The sequence below is a fragment of the Diplotaxodon limnothrissa genome, linkage group LG14 (assembly GCF_057381915.1).
Source record: "Diplotaxodon limnothrissa isolate DT_005_m linkage group LG14, D_limnothrissa_male_GT1.1, whole genome shotgun sequence".
Lineage (NCBI taxonomy): Eukaryota > Metazoa > Chordata > Actinopteri > Cichliformes > Cichlidae > Diplotaxodon > Diplotaxodon limnothrissa.
Genome location: NC_140609.1, coordinates 29054055 through 29070525, shown reverse-complemented (window position 1 = coordinate 29070525; position 16471 = coordinate 29054055). Strand labels below are relative to the sequence as shown.

General features: G+C 41.7%; 2 protein-coding genes across 4 annotated transcripts in view; both read left to right on the top strand.

The window, feature by feature from the left end:
* cadm1b (cell adhesion molecule 1b) overlaps positions 1-16471 on the top strand; it is a 185518-nt gene that overhangs the window by 44470 nt on the left and 124577 nt on the right. The window lies entirely within an intron of this gene.
* Positions 5843-16300, top strand: LOC146619088 (zinc finger CCHC domain-containing protein 18-like). The gene is made up of 3 exons (XM_085371406.1): positions 5843-13485; positions 13570-13650; positions 14139-16300. The coding sequence occupies exon 3, from the start codon at positions 14651-14653 to the stop codon at positions 16298-16300; it is 1650 nt and encodes a 549-aa protein (XP_085227532.1). The 5' UTR covers positions 5843-13485; positions 13570-13650; positions 14139-14650.

Sequence of the window (16471 nt, the reverse complement as noted above, 5' to 3'; positions counted from 1 at the left end):
TCATTTCTCAGCTCACATTTGATGGGTTCAAGCACATATTTATTATTTTGATGACACTGTATGAGTTGGTTGGAGGTGACAAGATGTAGGCAGTGATATGTCTGTGATTTCCTGCCAGGATGAGCTATAAATGATTTTCTCCTTATCCCTTTGGATTTTTTTTTAAGTAGGCTGAAATTAAAGACATGCCGGCTCCTTCTGAGCAGCTCTTTAAATCTTCCCGTTAGCTTTCTTTGCTCAGAGTGACCCATTCTGTAATGAACAGATCCATAGTGCTTGTTTCATCTCTCTGCTGCTTTATGTTTAAAACAATACCAGCTCCGCCATTCGGCTGCTCCGAACACTTCTGTGATTTTCCAGTGGGCTGAACGCTTGCCCAGTTTTGCACAGATCCAGGTTCAGTTTCTGGCAGTGTTGTTGTCTGATTACTGGTGTGAACCAAGCAGTGCAGTTAGCAGTGCTAGTGGATGGGAGGTTTTTAAATAGACCCTGATTAGAAAGGTTCATCTAAGCAAATTACACATTCGCAAATTAATTTCCTACTAAAATGAAAGAACTCAATCTCACGGTGACCAGAGGACCATCAGACCTGCTCCTACAGAAACAGAAGATAATTAGACCTGTTATAAAATTAGAGATGAACCCGTCCCAATACAGAGACAACATCAACACTGATGGCAGCGTAATGTACCTGCAGTGAGGAGGCACAGTTAAAAAGAGCAGCAGCATAGGTCATTTTGCCCGCACTTTGCAGTTCTCACTTTCCATCAAGTGCTAAAAAAACACAATTTTTGGACACACCAGCGGTACGCTTCGAGTCGCTATTTTTTGGTATAATTTAACTTGACAACTGTTGGATGGATTGCCTGTGAGTTTCACAGGTGCGTCATCTAAATTTAAATACTCATATCCATATACGTGCAAATGACGGACATTCCCATCATTCTCAGCAGTACTTTTGTTTGATTTTGTGCTATCTTAGCATGCTAACATGTAGTGATTGCAGATGCTAAATGTCAGCAAATCGATACTGTTACTGTGACCTTGCATACATTAGCATTTTGCAGCGTGTGTGGCCATGCTAGCGTCATGTGAGGCTGCAGACTCTTGGTCTTGTTCGTCAGTAATGACCCAAACAGCTTCTGAATTTTGAAGCAGAAGTAACTCCCTGCGGTTGTTAAAGAGTCAGAAACATGTTGGAGGGTAGCTTGAACATCTGCATGTGTTATGCCTTACCAACGAAGCTTCTCGTTTGTTGAGGGGATGTGGTTGGTAACTTATTGTCTATCACTTGAGGCACAAGGCTGTCAAACCAAGAGTGGAGAAGCAGCACTACTCACATTAAAGGAAAGCCGGGCAACTCACCTGGTGGTAATGTGCAGGAAGCACAAGAGTTTGAAATGATTTTACAAGTTGTGCACAAAAGCACCTGAGGTTTGATGAGCGCAACTTCCTTCATTTATACACATAAATCCCTCTGTTTGCATTCATTAAAATCCCATATTGATTCTAAAGGACTCTACTCTGACACTGTCGTGGCTCAGAAAATCCCAGTGGCTTAGTGCTGTTGATAAGACAAACTTTTGTACGAAGCTTTTCATTCACACTTGCAGCTACAGTTCACAGCTGTCAGAGATTTAAACATAGTTCAGCCATAGTTTTTGACATGTTTATTACTGACAAGAACTAAAGATCAATTCTCACTCACTTCACACCTCGCCCATCATGTTGAGCATCACGCCGAGCATCTTCTATCATTTCAAAACCTTAAAAGCATTCACAGGGTTCACATAAATTCTCTAAAAGGAAAGGGTTTTGTTGTTTTGTTGTTGTTCTTATGTTGTTTTTCTTTTCTCAAGTGAATCCCGAGAGATGTACTCCAGTTAAATATGATATTAAAGTCAGAGTGTCCACATTATAATTTACACAAGGCTAGATCTAATGTGTCTTTCTGACCCTTCCATAACAGCAACTCTGGAAATAATGTTTGTCTTTTTCATCACTTCCTTTTGTTATATAAAACATTTATTACTGTAAATCAGAGGCACAGTACATATATTCACTCTTGTAACCTTTTGCTTACAGCAAGCCTTCATAGTCATTATATGTGTAATGTGGAAATTGTTTTTCCAAAAGGTCAATTGCTTGGTCAATAAATGATGTATTTTAAGTTCAGTTTTCCATCTTAACCAATAAAAACATCCGCTTAGCGCTAAGAGGCTGAAAAGAGAGGTATTTAAATTGAGGAAGCGTTTCTCGTCATTCATTTAATTTAGCTTTTTGATTTATTCGTTAGTATTATGTTGTTTTCCAGTCAAATAATAGATAATTATAGGTCAGTTATAAATGAACTCACGACATGTGACTTTACACCTGTCATCGATTATTTAAAGTGTCTTGAATTCACTAGAGTAAACTCTGGAAGTTCTACAGGAGGAAGTGAATTTGAAAACAAGGAGCGGGTTTGCATGATGGCGTGCATGTGCTGAAGATTATGGTCAGATCATGATCACCAAGAAGCAGAGAAGCAATTCGGAGGTTTCAAGATATCCATGAATATCATGAATGAGGCAATAGTCTGGAAATGTGCTTGTCTTTGTGACCAGAGGAAAAAAAGCAACCAACCTGGATTATCCTTTAGTGACATTTTGTCAAAACTGCTGGCGTGGGTCTTTAGGCTCAAGGTGTTTGGGGTCTTTTGAGAGAGGTCTGTCAATCCCAGCCTGGAAGGCCGCAGTGTTTTTGTAGACCTAATCAGATATTTCTTGGTGCCTTAATCAAATGAACAAACAAAGTAAAATGTGTCAAAAAAAAAAATACAGCAGATGAAAAAAAACAAAAACTTCTCTACAGAACACGAACCACGGTCTCCTGGTTGACAATCCTGTGACTTAAACCAGTGGTCCCCAAACCTTTTTGCACCATAGACCGGCTTATGTTCGACCATATTTTCTTAGACCGCTCTTTAAGGTGTCACGGATAAATACAACCAAATAAAACCAGTACCAGTACCAAAAAAGGGAAGATTTATTCATAACACACAGGAAAAGACCCAGGTACACCGAGTTAACGATAAAAACGATAAAAAAATAACCAGAAAAACCAATAAAAACCCTGAAAACCATAAATTTCACACCCGAGCCTCAACTGTCGCAGCCCGGTACCAAAAGACTCCGATCCGTGGCCCGGAGGTTGGGGACCACCCACTTAAACAACTGTCACTCCTCCGCTTCCTTACTGCGAGCTTTGCCAGTCTTTAAAATGTGTCCCTGGGGGCCTCTGGATGTCTGGAGTTTTGATCTCCTCCATACCCGCTTCACACCCTGGAGGACGGGGCTGTGGCCCCCCCACACTCCCTAGCAGATCATTACATGGAGAAACCTTTGGAATGCAAGCATGCTGATCCACACAGGTATGCACACATGGGTATTCACAGACGCGGACTAAAGCTTTCTTGGCTGCTACCTCAAAGCACACTGTGCGCTGTCTATCTTGCGTGCTGCACAATATCGTTTATTATTTAGTAAATATTGATATCTATGGCTAGCTAGTTTATTGTGATGGTGCTTTGTTTTCTCTATTATTATGTTGCTCTTTGTTGTTTGCTGTCTCCTCTGTTTGTTTTTTTTGTTTGTTTGTTTTTTTTCTCCATACAGGTGACCCAGGAGTTCTTTTTTTTTTTTTTTCTCTCTCTCTTCCCCCCCCCTTCTCACCGTCTCTTCTCCCCTTTGGTTTTCTTTCTTTCTCTCCCCCTCTTTCTCTCATTCATTCCCCCTGTCCTATTTATTAAAAAAAAAAAAAAAAAAAAAATGACAAAGGATGAACTGAAGCTCTGCCATCACGTAATGTCGCATACTGCTGTTTCTGATGTCATTTAAAAAAAAAATAAATAAATAAATAAATAAAAAATAAATAAAATGTGTCCCTTATCTGGAAGTGGCCAATATAGCCGAGGCATGAGTGCCAAAGGACTGCTTGTGCATACTAAGATGATGACGGCGTCTGATAAAACAGAACTGTGTGACACCTCATAACGAAAATGCATTGGGCACCCTGTACTCTTACCTGCGTAAGTGTCCAACTTTGCCTAATTTCACAAAATAGATGTGGACATTATTATTGCAGGGTCTTTGCTTTACAATATAAGAGATCCCGAGGCAACTTTTCTTGTGAATTGATGCTATAGATTGATAAAAATAAAAATAGAATCGTAAAACTTCTTGGTCTCGCAACCTTGATGGGGTGAAGAGCTTGTCTGCAATTCCAAGGCCAGATGTGACTCTGCATGGCCGTCCTCGCTCACCGCCTCCTTTCCAGAACCTTACAATAAACTTGTCCCCCTAATAACAGGCTGAGAGCCTCTGGTCGCCTGTTTTGCAGATGGGATAATGCATTTAAAAAAAACATCATGCCGTTTAAGGCATCGGACAAATCTTGCATTTATACATATTTTCGGAGCCACGGGGTGCTTTCGTGTTGGCGTTGAATGTTTGTTTCAATAAGTGGATTTACGAGAGCAAAATCTTACACATGAAAAAAATAAGTCTACAATATGGTATGAAGTGTTTTGGAGCTCACGCTGTGACAGACTTTGGCAAAAATGTGTTATCATTCATTTACACATGAAGAGTGTGAAAAAAAGTATCACCATATGAAAATGTTGTCATGCGATGGTAATATGGAAAGATTATAAAAAAAAGAGATTATAATATTAACATATTGTCCGGCTCCACATTAAAATGTGTTTTCTGTCTCACTGCTCCCATTTATCTTATTGATTGTGGGATAATGTTTTCTTTTTATTTCCGGCGCCATGCGACAGGAGTTGATGCCGGCGAAAACGGGGCCGTCCGCGGCTTTAAGCACGCTTCACCCTGAATCATCTCATCTGATATTCTCCCTATTTCTTTTCCCCTGGATTTTGAATAAAATAATCATTGTTTGCTCAATGAAATTTCTACCCCACTTCCCTCTGCTGATGATTATCCTGTTTAAAGTATATCAGCTGGAAAATATACTGTGTAATTTGAATGGCAATGATTCCACCAAATATGTTTGGGGAGAAACATAATATTGTGAGCTCTTATTGCTTTTTTATCTTTAGAAATGCCTTTGCAGTTTCCATTCAGAGGCTTCAAGATCGTATGAAATGTGCAATTAGGCAGTCCTCGCACCTGTGAATATGACCTTTATAGTGCGAGGATGGGCTTCGACAGCATGTGCGTGTCTGATCATTGTTTCCTGATAAGCAAATGAGTGTGCGTGTGTGAATTTCACGAGCGTTTGCGCAAGTGTAGCTCTGTGTGTTGTGTGGGAGAGTCCTGCTTAGCCTTGGTCTACTTCAGTATTGACCTAAAGCTGTCTTTGCTCTGTCAGAGGCTTTAATGAAGATGGCAGAGTGAGGGTCAGCCACCCCTCACTTCAGAGCTCACAAAAGCTTTCGCCGGCCATTATGTTCCTCAAGGGTTCTGTTTTGTAAACACATATTTCTCAGCGTGCGTGTGTGTGCTTGTGTGTGTGTGCTTGCGTGTGTGTGTCTGTGTCTTTTGGGAGGGGGTGGGGGCTTTCAATTAGGTGGGCGGCTAGGTCATCAGATGTCTGTGTATTGAATGACTGTCAGGTTTCAGACTTTCCTGCTAATGCTTAGCCATCTGGCTCTTTCAGACAGCTTTCTAGAGTTTTCCAGGCGTGTGTTATGTCAGAGAAAAAGAAAACACATTTCTGTAAACGCTTTCCAACTGCAAGTGCGTCTTTTTTCTCTTCCCTCCTTTGAGCTCCTCGCCCATTAACGATGATATGCTAAAACGCTCTGCAAAATAGCCCGGCAAGACCAATATTCCCATCAGCAATGTTTGTACTGATATTTCTGATTGTCCCCCAGGACAATTAAGTAATCTTTATATTTAATGGGACAACTTTTCTTTTTTTAAAATATGAGGATAAGCCTCATAACTAAATTGCTGCGTCTACAGTTGGAGCAGAAATGAGTAATCTGTCCCTGGTTCTGCTGGCTTGAATTTTCAGAGTGAGTTAGACAGATGGTTCTAGTCGGGATTTCAAAGTGATGGAGTAAAACTAACGCTGCCTTCGCCAACTCTAATTCTTTCATCCCAGCGAGTTGCACTTAACGAAAGCGGCCCCTTGTTGCCCAAGTGAAAGTGCACAACAAAGCGAATCTGCTGACTGTCACTACTCAGCACATCAGCCTTCTTGGGTGCCATACTGAGCAGAGCAAAGTGAAGCAGCTTTCTGCACTCGACTGCTTCTTCCTTCAGGCTGGTGCAGCCCAGAGTCCTGAGAGGTAAATGGATGAATGGAGGATTTATGGAGATGAGGAAGTGTAATGGTACTCTCTTCTCAATCCCGGTGGCTGGAACAGTAGCTCTCTGTGTCTTTTATCAGAGACATGAAAGGAGGACAATAAGCCTCTCTGCTATCAACAATATGGTGTCATTTGAAGCAGATTATCCCTCTGTTGAAGTAGAGGAAAATAAAAGACTAGGAGACAATGGATGGAGTTATGAGCCAAGGTTTCTCCTCCCATGAGGAAATCCTCCATTCTGCTTTGTCTTATTTCAAAAAATCTAATCTGCCAAAGTGCCCACTCGTTGTCATGTGAGGAAACATTTTCACACTTGAAACCTAAATGCCAAATGTAAAGTTTTCTACACTCAAAGCATCTTAAAGCATCATCGAGTCTAAATGATTTTCCGGTATCTACTTAATGTTAGATGTGTACCCACTCTTTCCTTTTTAAGCGCCAGGGGATAACTTTGGTGCTTAGCATCTGACAATGGGAAGAGAAAGGGCAGAAAAACTCATAAATTATTGAAAGGATTTCCCATTTGAAAAAGAATGGAAATAGAAAGACACTTGTAATTATTAATGTTTATGTTTTAGATGTAGTGTGTATCTTAGAACACCCTCATATCATCATTTAATCATTAAAGGCCCACTTTATATGCTCTTCTTAGTATGTGCCTAATTTCAAATGAGCAACTACGGATATATACACATTCTTTTTTTAAATTTCATCTCTTTGTATGACCTCAGTTTTGTAGCAGTGCACATTTCTAAAGCACTCTGGGGGAAAATAGCATTGTTAGTTAGGAGAGCCACAACACCTTATTTTATTAAGATTAAAAATCTAAATAAAAACAGCAACACTGAACAAAAAATAATCCTCCACACAGTCATAATCATGCAGAAGTATCTCCAGGCTCAAGGAGTCCTGCGACAGATGGTCTGGGCCCCACAGAGCCCTGATCTCAACATTGCTGAGTCAGTCTGCGATTATATGAAGAGACAGAAGACACTGAGACAGTCTAAGCCCATAAAAGAACCATCATAGGTTCTTCGAGATGTTAAGAAAACCCGGCCTGCCACTGTCAATTATTTTGAAAAGGTTTGTGCAGGTGTACCAAGGACAATTATGACTGTTTTAAAGGCACTTGGCAGTCACAACGAGTATTTATGCACTGCCAAAGAGGTGCCTAAATGCAGACTTCATTTTTATTTTTTGCCAGAGGTACATGCACTGAGAACCCATTTCATTTGCATGAATGAGAGGGTCACAAATTCCCACACAAGTGCACCGCTGGTGTCTCTCTGAACGTGGTGTTTGGCTTTTGAGTTGGACAGCAACAATTATTTTTACTTGTAAGATGCCAGTTATTTTCCCAAGTAATAGGAAAGTAATTTCTTGTTCACTGTTAAAACCTTTGCAAAATAAAACAGCAACGGCAGTTATAATTTCCTGCAGCCCATCCAATGCCTTCACAGTGATAGCTCTGCTACACCAACAGCTCCAAACACAAAAGCAGCCGAATTTACTGAATTGTAAGAAAAAGTAAATAAATAAAAGCAGGAACCTGTATGTTGGCATATGGGCTCAAATGTACTATTCAACAGTTGGCTGCAGTTTAAATACCATAAGCATCAACTACAAGAGAAGTCACAAGCGAGCCTCTGAGAAGTGAACTTTAATCTTGTTATCTTATGAATTCCATGTCAGCCTGCCCCCACACAGTTTTCATCCTTTGGGGTCAAATTTAAAGTTCATCCATCTATCATCCCTTGTCTCTGTCCCTAAATCAGCTGTAGAGAGCCTGTTACAATCTCTTCCATCACTCCTCCCAACAAGCCCCAGGCTTTAAAAGGCTATGCTCAAATTGAGACTAAATGCTGTAGTAGAGCCCCAGTTTAACAGTTTGACACTTTACGCCATCACTTATCCAGCAGGACACTATATAGGTTGAATATATCTCTCATATAAATAGCACGAGCACAGTTATTGTGATCCTTTCGGCCTGCTGCCCTATCATTCTCTTGTGTATTGGTCTTTTTTGATTGTTGTCTCACATCAGTCACTCCTGGTTTGATTTCTCACAAACAAACTGTTCAACCTCGTTGGGGATGTTTTTACAACAGCAACACTCGAAAATTTCATTTCAATTCCATGGCCTTAAAGTTAGTTAAAGTGATAAAGTATGATTTTGTTATACGTGTTTGATATTAACTGTTTCAGAGGGGGGACAGGTCTCCAAGAGAGACAAACAGAACATCACGCTTAGATAAAAACGCACCGAAACTGCCGTCTTAAATTTGACTTTACCCAGATGGGATGAAATGATGACAGCGGCTGCAATCAAAGGTACCGATTCTGCGCCGTCATGGGGGTTACGCACGTGAGGAACGACAGTCTCTGCGTAGAAACTTGTGACAAAGAGAGGGAGAGACAGAGGCAGAAAAAGAGATGAAGACAGCAGAGAACAAATTATTGGGATCAAGCCAGATGCTTCAGGTCTCCATAGAAACTCCCCACACTTCACACTCTTCTCTATTTTCCTTCCATTTCTTTATTTATTTTGTTGTCAGCAATTCCAGAATAACTTAATTAAAGCCAAGGCAGGCTAGCATGCTGTGTGAGATGACAGGAGGCCTGAGATGATTTGTGATGGATTACTGCATTTTATCTTCCCTTTATTTACTCGGTTGAAATGCACTGAAGCCTGCTATAATGCCAAATGAATGTGTGATAAACAGTGTTTTTGTGTTTGCTCAAAGTGATTTAGCAAACAGGTCTTTGCAAATATGCATGAGACGCCCCCCACCCCCACCCCTTTACTTTATACATGATCCATGTTTTTGTTTTGAACTGGTGTCCTGCTGTCTGTGCAGATAAAAGTGGCGGCAGCAGCGGTGGGTACCTGTAAAAAGCTCCGATGTAGAGCTCCTTTGATAAACACAGCTCTTAATTGGACATCATGGGGGGAGTAAAAACACATCATCTTCACGTGAACTGGTTAACTAGCAAAGTTTGCTTCCTGTTTATTTTCTGTTTACGTAGCATCATCCCAGTCGTGCCAGTACAAGGTCACGGAGATTTCTGGATGCACAAATTAGCATCGGTGATGAATTCAAAGTTGAGCAAGATTTAATGCTTGAGGGGTTTTTAAACAGTTACAAAAATGCAGTATATGTCTTAAACCTTCAAGGTTAGGTCCTCCGGGCAGAAAATATTATTTTTCCCTCCTACACATCCGTTTCAACTCCAAAATATAGACCTAGTTTCAGTCTGTCTTCATAAAAAACTTTAACTTTGACTGATATCAAATACCGACTGAGCTGTCGCACGCTGTCAATCAGCCTACTGTATCAAGCGCTCTGTCAGTTGGCACTGAGAAGTGTTATTTTGCTATTTCAGGGCTAAACTATTGAACGTCTCTTAGATTTTTTTTGCAATTGAAGCTTCAAAATGAAGTACAGAGTGGATGCACCCTAGTCGCCTCAAGTTGTCTCTTATTCTGTGTTTGTCGCCCCAAATCAGAATAATACTGCTGGATCGAGCTGAGCTACTTTTCTTTAAAGGCTGCTGAGCTCTGTGGCAGTCGAAGCTAAACTCTCTGCAGGGTTGGAGTTCAATGATCTGAACCTGTGAGGGGTGCTAGGATGGTTAACTGGGGTGGACGTTTGTTCTAAAACATTGTTTTGTTTTTTTTCTTTAGTAATGCGGTATACAGAGCTGCCACTACCCCCGAATTGCACTTGAGACAGTGTAACTGGGCTTTTGCTCTGTGGTTTTCTTTTTCTACTAATGGACTGTCCTCAGCCAGGGGTGCTATCCATCACATGCACTACCTGAAGTCTGGAGCCTCTATAAAGATTGGGACTGTTAAGAGAAGATGGATGGCCCTTGTCGCTGCCAAGCATCATCCTCCAAATGCCTAAATTAAATCTAGAAAATCTCATGGGGAGGTTAGATTAGCCTAGTAATAGCAGACATAAGGGAGGACTTGCCTTGCCCCCGTTATCACTACACTGGCAGATCTTTAGACATTTTATAAAAACTGTGAACATTAGCTTTAAGAGTCATTTTAAGGTTAGGTGAAGAGCACTTTATAGATATGAGATTATCTCACCTTGGTTAAATTCCCAGAGAGAGCTGTGCCACAAGGAGCAGGAAGTGGACTAGCTAACTGGATCTTTCCTCATTCCCTCCCCATGCTCCTTTCTTTCTTTTTTTTGCCTCTGGGAATTAGTCAAAGAGTGAAACAATCGTTAAAGAAGTCCATATTAGATTGACCTTTGTTTCTCAGCTTACACCTCTTTTGGTCTTTTAAAAGGTTTGTTGGTCCTGTGGCCTTTTAAAGCCAGTGGTTATGGATTTGTTTCCTCTCTTTGAGGTGGTTGACTGGGGTAGCATGGTTTTCATTCGCTGCTGGAAGCTCTTTAAAAAACAAGCACACCCAGTTTCATAGACACAAATTCTCCTTCACTTTGTAGCACTTTTTCGGAGAGGTAGTACAGAAATGGGGTGTAATCTGTTGATTATGATTGATTATGAGGGCAGATATGCTTCTTTTGAGTTACTGTCTGGATCCAAGAGATGCCTAACGCCTGTCTTTTCAGTTCAAATTACAATTATACAAATGGGTGGATAAAAAGTAATCGCGCAAACTTTTTTTTACATTATCTGAGTGGCTGAAAAATGGTATTCTTTGTACCTGTAGTTTGAAAAAGTACAGCAACTATTATGGAACTATTTTGGTGCTGTTATTCCAGAGATGGGCAAGTAGTTCCACTCTCGTCTTTTGGCTCTGAACAATGTCAGCGAGTGCTGATATCCTTATCATGCTCATATCAGGCACATAGCTCTGGCTGTGAGCACAGCAGTCCCACCGACCTGCTGTTCAAACGTGCTGTTTGTAGTGGGGAGCCAATCACAGAAAAGCTGGCTTGCAGGGAAGAGGAAGGGAGCTTAAACAGTTTGTTCTACATGGTGCTGCCTTGCTTTTTAACCCGACTTTTAATAAATACAATAGTACGCAGACGTGCAAGCAGCAGATGTTTGTTTCTACCAAGTTACACAATCTCAGCTTGCAAGAGGACCAGGCCTCCAGTCTTCTGCATCAGTTGATGCCTCTGGTCATTGGAAGTAGATAGTGCCACGAAGAAAACAAACTCTAGGAAGCCAACTATCCCATTGGTTGTGTGCTCTCCAGTGGTCGCTTGGCAAGAGCATCTACCCACGGTGCATTTACTTTTTTTTATTCATAGCATGCCTGTCCTTCAGCATGATTGACAGGAGGTCAGAATCATATTAAAACATGCTCTTTTGGCTCACCTATTTGTGACCTCAGCAAACACTTTCCTGATGATTTCACGGTCTCATTCACATACAGGAACATGTTAGGTGTTTAATTATATTCCCAGTCAGAGTCAAAAAGGACAGTAGCGCGCAGTACTTTTTGATCGGCATGCCACAGGAGTGTGAGGTGTCCCTCGGATTCTCAGTCTGATCCACTCGTCCATGTTCAAAACAGCGCGATGCTCAGCTCAAGGCTGCACAACTGGACTTTGGCACGGGCACCACGTTCCTTCTTTTATATTTATGGCCATTATTTCATCGCATCATTAATTCAGTAAACGTTAAAAGGCAGTGTAGCTGTTGCGGAGGGGTGAGCATAATATGGCGATATTGTTGCACTGGTGGCTGTGGTGCTTACAAAATGCAGGCTAAATTCACTAGAACTGAAGGTAAACAAAGAGGGCTTTTATTTATTTTTTTCAAACAACAGCAAACAAATTAAAGAGGAGTAAATCAGCGAACGGGGTTTTTTAAAAAAACTCTAGTCTAGCATGCTTGGAAAATTAGAAATCATCATCTGTCCTTTATGGAAAGCTTATTTCAAATCGCCTACAGGCCTGGCACTCTGCAGCTGAGGTTAATGGAAAATATGTTAAAAATGAGCAGTCCAACATACATACTGCACAGTCACAGCGCTGCAAAGGTTTACACCGACTTCCCATTTAAAGTGAATTTGTATTCGCTGTCAGAACATTTTCCCTGCATTTGGATAGACTGCAGCTATTTATTAAATGGCTAATAGTGAACACTGCAGGCATTGTGGCCAATTGATATCCTGGTGCTTTCCGTGAAGCCTATTATGTAGACTTAAAAAAAGAAAAAACACGGGGCTTCTTCTGAATGTTTTTCTGATAAGTATTTTGACTGCCAGCGTGTTCGATAGTCTGTAAAATACAGTACTCCGGCTCTTGTTCCATGCTAAGCCCAGGGGAGGGTTGCTGCCAATCATTTTTAGTTTGAAGTGTAATGAACTGCCACCAATCTTTCCTTCACAGTTTCTATTCTAACATTCAAATCTATCATCAAGAATATCACGCTGCTGCCGCTGCACTCGGTGGTAAGTGTCTCTCCTCCACTTATTCCAATGTATCATGAAAGGTTTTTATAATTTTTTTCCCCTTCCTCCTGCTAGCAGTGTAAAGCCCCATGTGTATCATGTCTGAGTGCTACAAGGGTGGGAAAGAGTGGCTTTTCTCATTTCCTCTGACTGTTTTGGAACTGAATCACATTAGCACAGTGACAGGGAGTATGACTAGACCATAAAACATCTCGCTTTGCCTCTGTCCAAATGAGAGATGTGTCTGCTCAACGCTGCAGGTGCTTGCGGCAGCTGAATGATGCAACGAGAATATTGAAAATCACTCTTGCTAGCGTTTCTTTTTAAGGCGACCTCTCTGCTGCATCTCACTGTCGGATGGTTCGTATTTAGCGTCTTATCAGATCTAAAGCCGTCATTACTGCACCAAGTTGTAGCCCAGATGGAAAAATATCATACTTATTCTCTTTATATTAACTGTCCACATCAACAAGCGTCGTATTTCCTATGACCATTGAATGCACCTCTCAGTTCACCCCACGTGAGGGCACCTAGCTCAGCAACCAATCAGAGCCTACCCAGACCGCATTGACCCTGTCAGCCAGGAAGTGAGGTGGAGGTGCATGGTGTCCCGGGTTTTTCTTATCTCAGCAAGAGGAGTGGAGGCATCTGCTACTCAAACCGAGAAATCCACGGACAAAAGAGAGGAAAACTCAGGATTGAGAGGAAGGAAAGCCAGCCTACTTACCTGCTGGAAGTCCGGAGTCGAGTGGCTGGATGAAGGAGAGAGGCAACGTCGGTAAGACGAGTGTTGTTCTGATGAAAAAAAACTTGTAGAGACTTACCGTCGCGATCATGCTAATGCTAGCTCGGTGTCTCACAGGCTAACCACTCACCTTTCATCCGGAGAGCTGCTGCAATTCCAACGCCAGTGTGTGTTGGGCTTTTGTGAAACAGAGCAACGGTGAGCAACATGTTCTTAGCTGCTCTAAAGCTAAATTTTGTCAGTTCACTGTGAGTTTAAAGTAATCTAGAGGGTAATTTTTAGTGCATTTCTCTCTCACGAATAGGCCTATAGCGTGGAGAAATTAAGCACACTGCTTTAATGCCTCTGAACTGAACTCATATGTATATTTTGTTGCTTATTTGCACATAGTTCTGAATTTGTTATGGTGTATTGTATTTTGAGTGTCAATGGTTACTTACCATAAGTATTGTTTAATTAATGTTTACATGAATAGAGAAATATTTGAGCAACTTAGATGTTTAGTTCTCATATTTGATATGCTTGAAAATTGAATGTTGTACAACAGAACTGTGAGATTTGATAAGATTTAAGATGTTGATGCAATGAATATGAGGTGATGCAATATTTTGATTTTGTATTTTAACCTTAAACAATGCATCTGAAACAGACTGATTAGAATGTACATTTTATGACCTGGGTTATAGGTCAGGTTTTTTGGAGAGGACGGAAAAGTCCAAGGACCAGGACGATATTCTGGTTGTGATAGATGGCGAGCCAACCACTTTGAGGACGATCTACCCCAAAGAAGATACACACCACACACTCATACATTCCAGTTACATTCACAAGGACCTTTGAAGTTGGCTATCGCCAGCTTAACTCTAAATTCTTAAAGGGCCCCAACGAGTACTTTTATTTTGTTGAGTGTGCACACTATTTATTTTATTTTATACTTTATCTGTACAAATTGGACAAATACCTGTTATACTTTGTAACAATACAAGAGTGGCTACTCAAAAGTTAACATTGTGTCCAGGTCATTATTGCTGCTCAATACTTTGGCTCCATACGAATTTGGTGTCTTCTGATTCTGGCCAGGGTCTTATTACGAGCCCAAGTAATTATTGTGCTGTAATTCACCTTTATACCTTAAAGTTGGTTACAGAAGTGGCGAGCCAGCCAGGAGCCAATTGATTTGAGCATCAATATTGAGGCAATGACCAGCATGGATTTCATACAAAAGTCTGGTGTCAAAATACCTAATGCGGTTGTTGTCGCTGGGATAACACAGGTATCTGAGAAAGATGAACAGGTCATTGACTTTCTGAAACAGTATGGTAAAATCACAAGAGTCCTTTTTGTTGATGATTCACTGTCCAACTTCTACCAAAACCTGATCGTAGAATACTCTAGCAGTTCAGCCTTAGAAGGTTTAGAACCTCGTTTACCATACACATACACAGCACAAGCTGATCCCAGCGTTGTCTATGAAATTAAAACACTCAGTAGCATGTACACTACCACGGTTGGGAGTAATGTTACAAAAACCTACTTGGCGGAACTCAAGGAACTAGCCAAGCTGAGTGGCAAAGACTACGGTGAGGTGCTGAAGGAGATGATGTGTCAGATTGGGGAGGATGTTGAAGCCATGCGACCCACCACTGAAGAACCTTCTCCCACGTATGTCGAGACCACTGTTGTATCTCCGCCCGCTTCTAAAGAGCGACAGTGTCACACCTCACATTCAGATGTTACACCAAGTGATACTGGTGCCACTGATGATGTTCCCCTCACTAATGGAAGGAGAGCAGCGTCCCTCTCAGTAAGTGACTTGAACCCACCTGACATTCAGAAGGTTGTGGTAGAGCATATCGTACGAAGGCAAGATGTTGTCCCACACATCCAGTCCCAGGTGAGACTCCGTTCCTTCTCCGGTAAGGTTCCCAGACCTAACAATGAAACTGATTATGACACATGGCGCACACAAATTGAACTGCTCCAAAATGATCCCAGCATGTCCCCCCTGCAAATATCCAGAAAGATCCATGAGAAGAGTTTGCGGCCTGAGTCACCACCTGTGACTTATTTGCAGCTTCTAGATTCAGCCTTTGGCACTGTAGAAGATGGTGAGGAACTTTTCGCTCAATTCCTGAACACCCTTCAAGATCCAAGTGAGAAGTCATCCACTTACCTTCACCGGCTACAGCTAGCATTAAACAGAGCCACGAAGAGGGGGGGAGTCGCATGTGAAGAAGTGGACAAACATCTACTTAAACAGTTCTGCAGGGGATGTTGGGACAACGACCTACTCAGCGCCCTGCAACTTGAGCAAAAGAAGAGCAGCCCACCCCAATTCTCAGACCTGTTGTTAATGATTCGCTCTGAGGAAGATCGACAGCAAGCAAAAACTAACCGTATGAGAAAACACATTGGCACCACAAAGCAGAGAACTCAGTTACAGTTCCAGGGTGCACATGTTTGTGAACCAGAGGAGAAACATGGGAGTAGCATTGCTGCTATTGAGGATCTGCGAAAGCAGGTGGCGAGTCTGCAAAGTCAACTAACTACATTCATGTCACAGAAAAAAACAAAGTTTGCAAACAGCAAGGACCCTGCAGGGAAGCCGCAGAGTAAGATGTCAAAGCCACATGGTGTAGATGGACGTATGCAAAGACAGACTTCAAAGAGGCAAAGGGGCAGACCCAAGCCCTGGTATTGTTTCAACTGCGGTGAAGATGGACATATCGCTCCATGCTGTGTTGACCCCGCTAACCCCAACCTAGTAGCAGGAAAAAAGAAGCAGTTGGAGGAGAAACAACGCCAGTGGGAAGCGCGAGATTGTACAGATTCACCTTTAAACATCTAACAGTTCCTGTTGTGGGACAAACAGGAGCTGAGGAGAGTCAACAACGTCCCTCAGACGTAAACAATGGTGACAAAATCACAGCTGAGGTTAACAAAGTAAGTACCCCAGCAAAGACTGTCAAAGCACAAACATGTTCTGGCTTAAACCATTCAGAGCAGAACCAATCTTTCC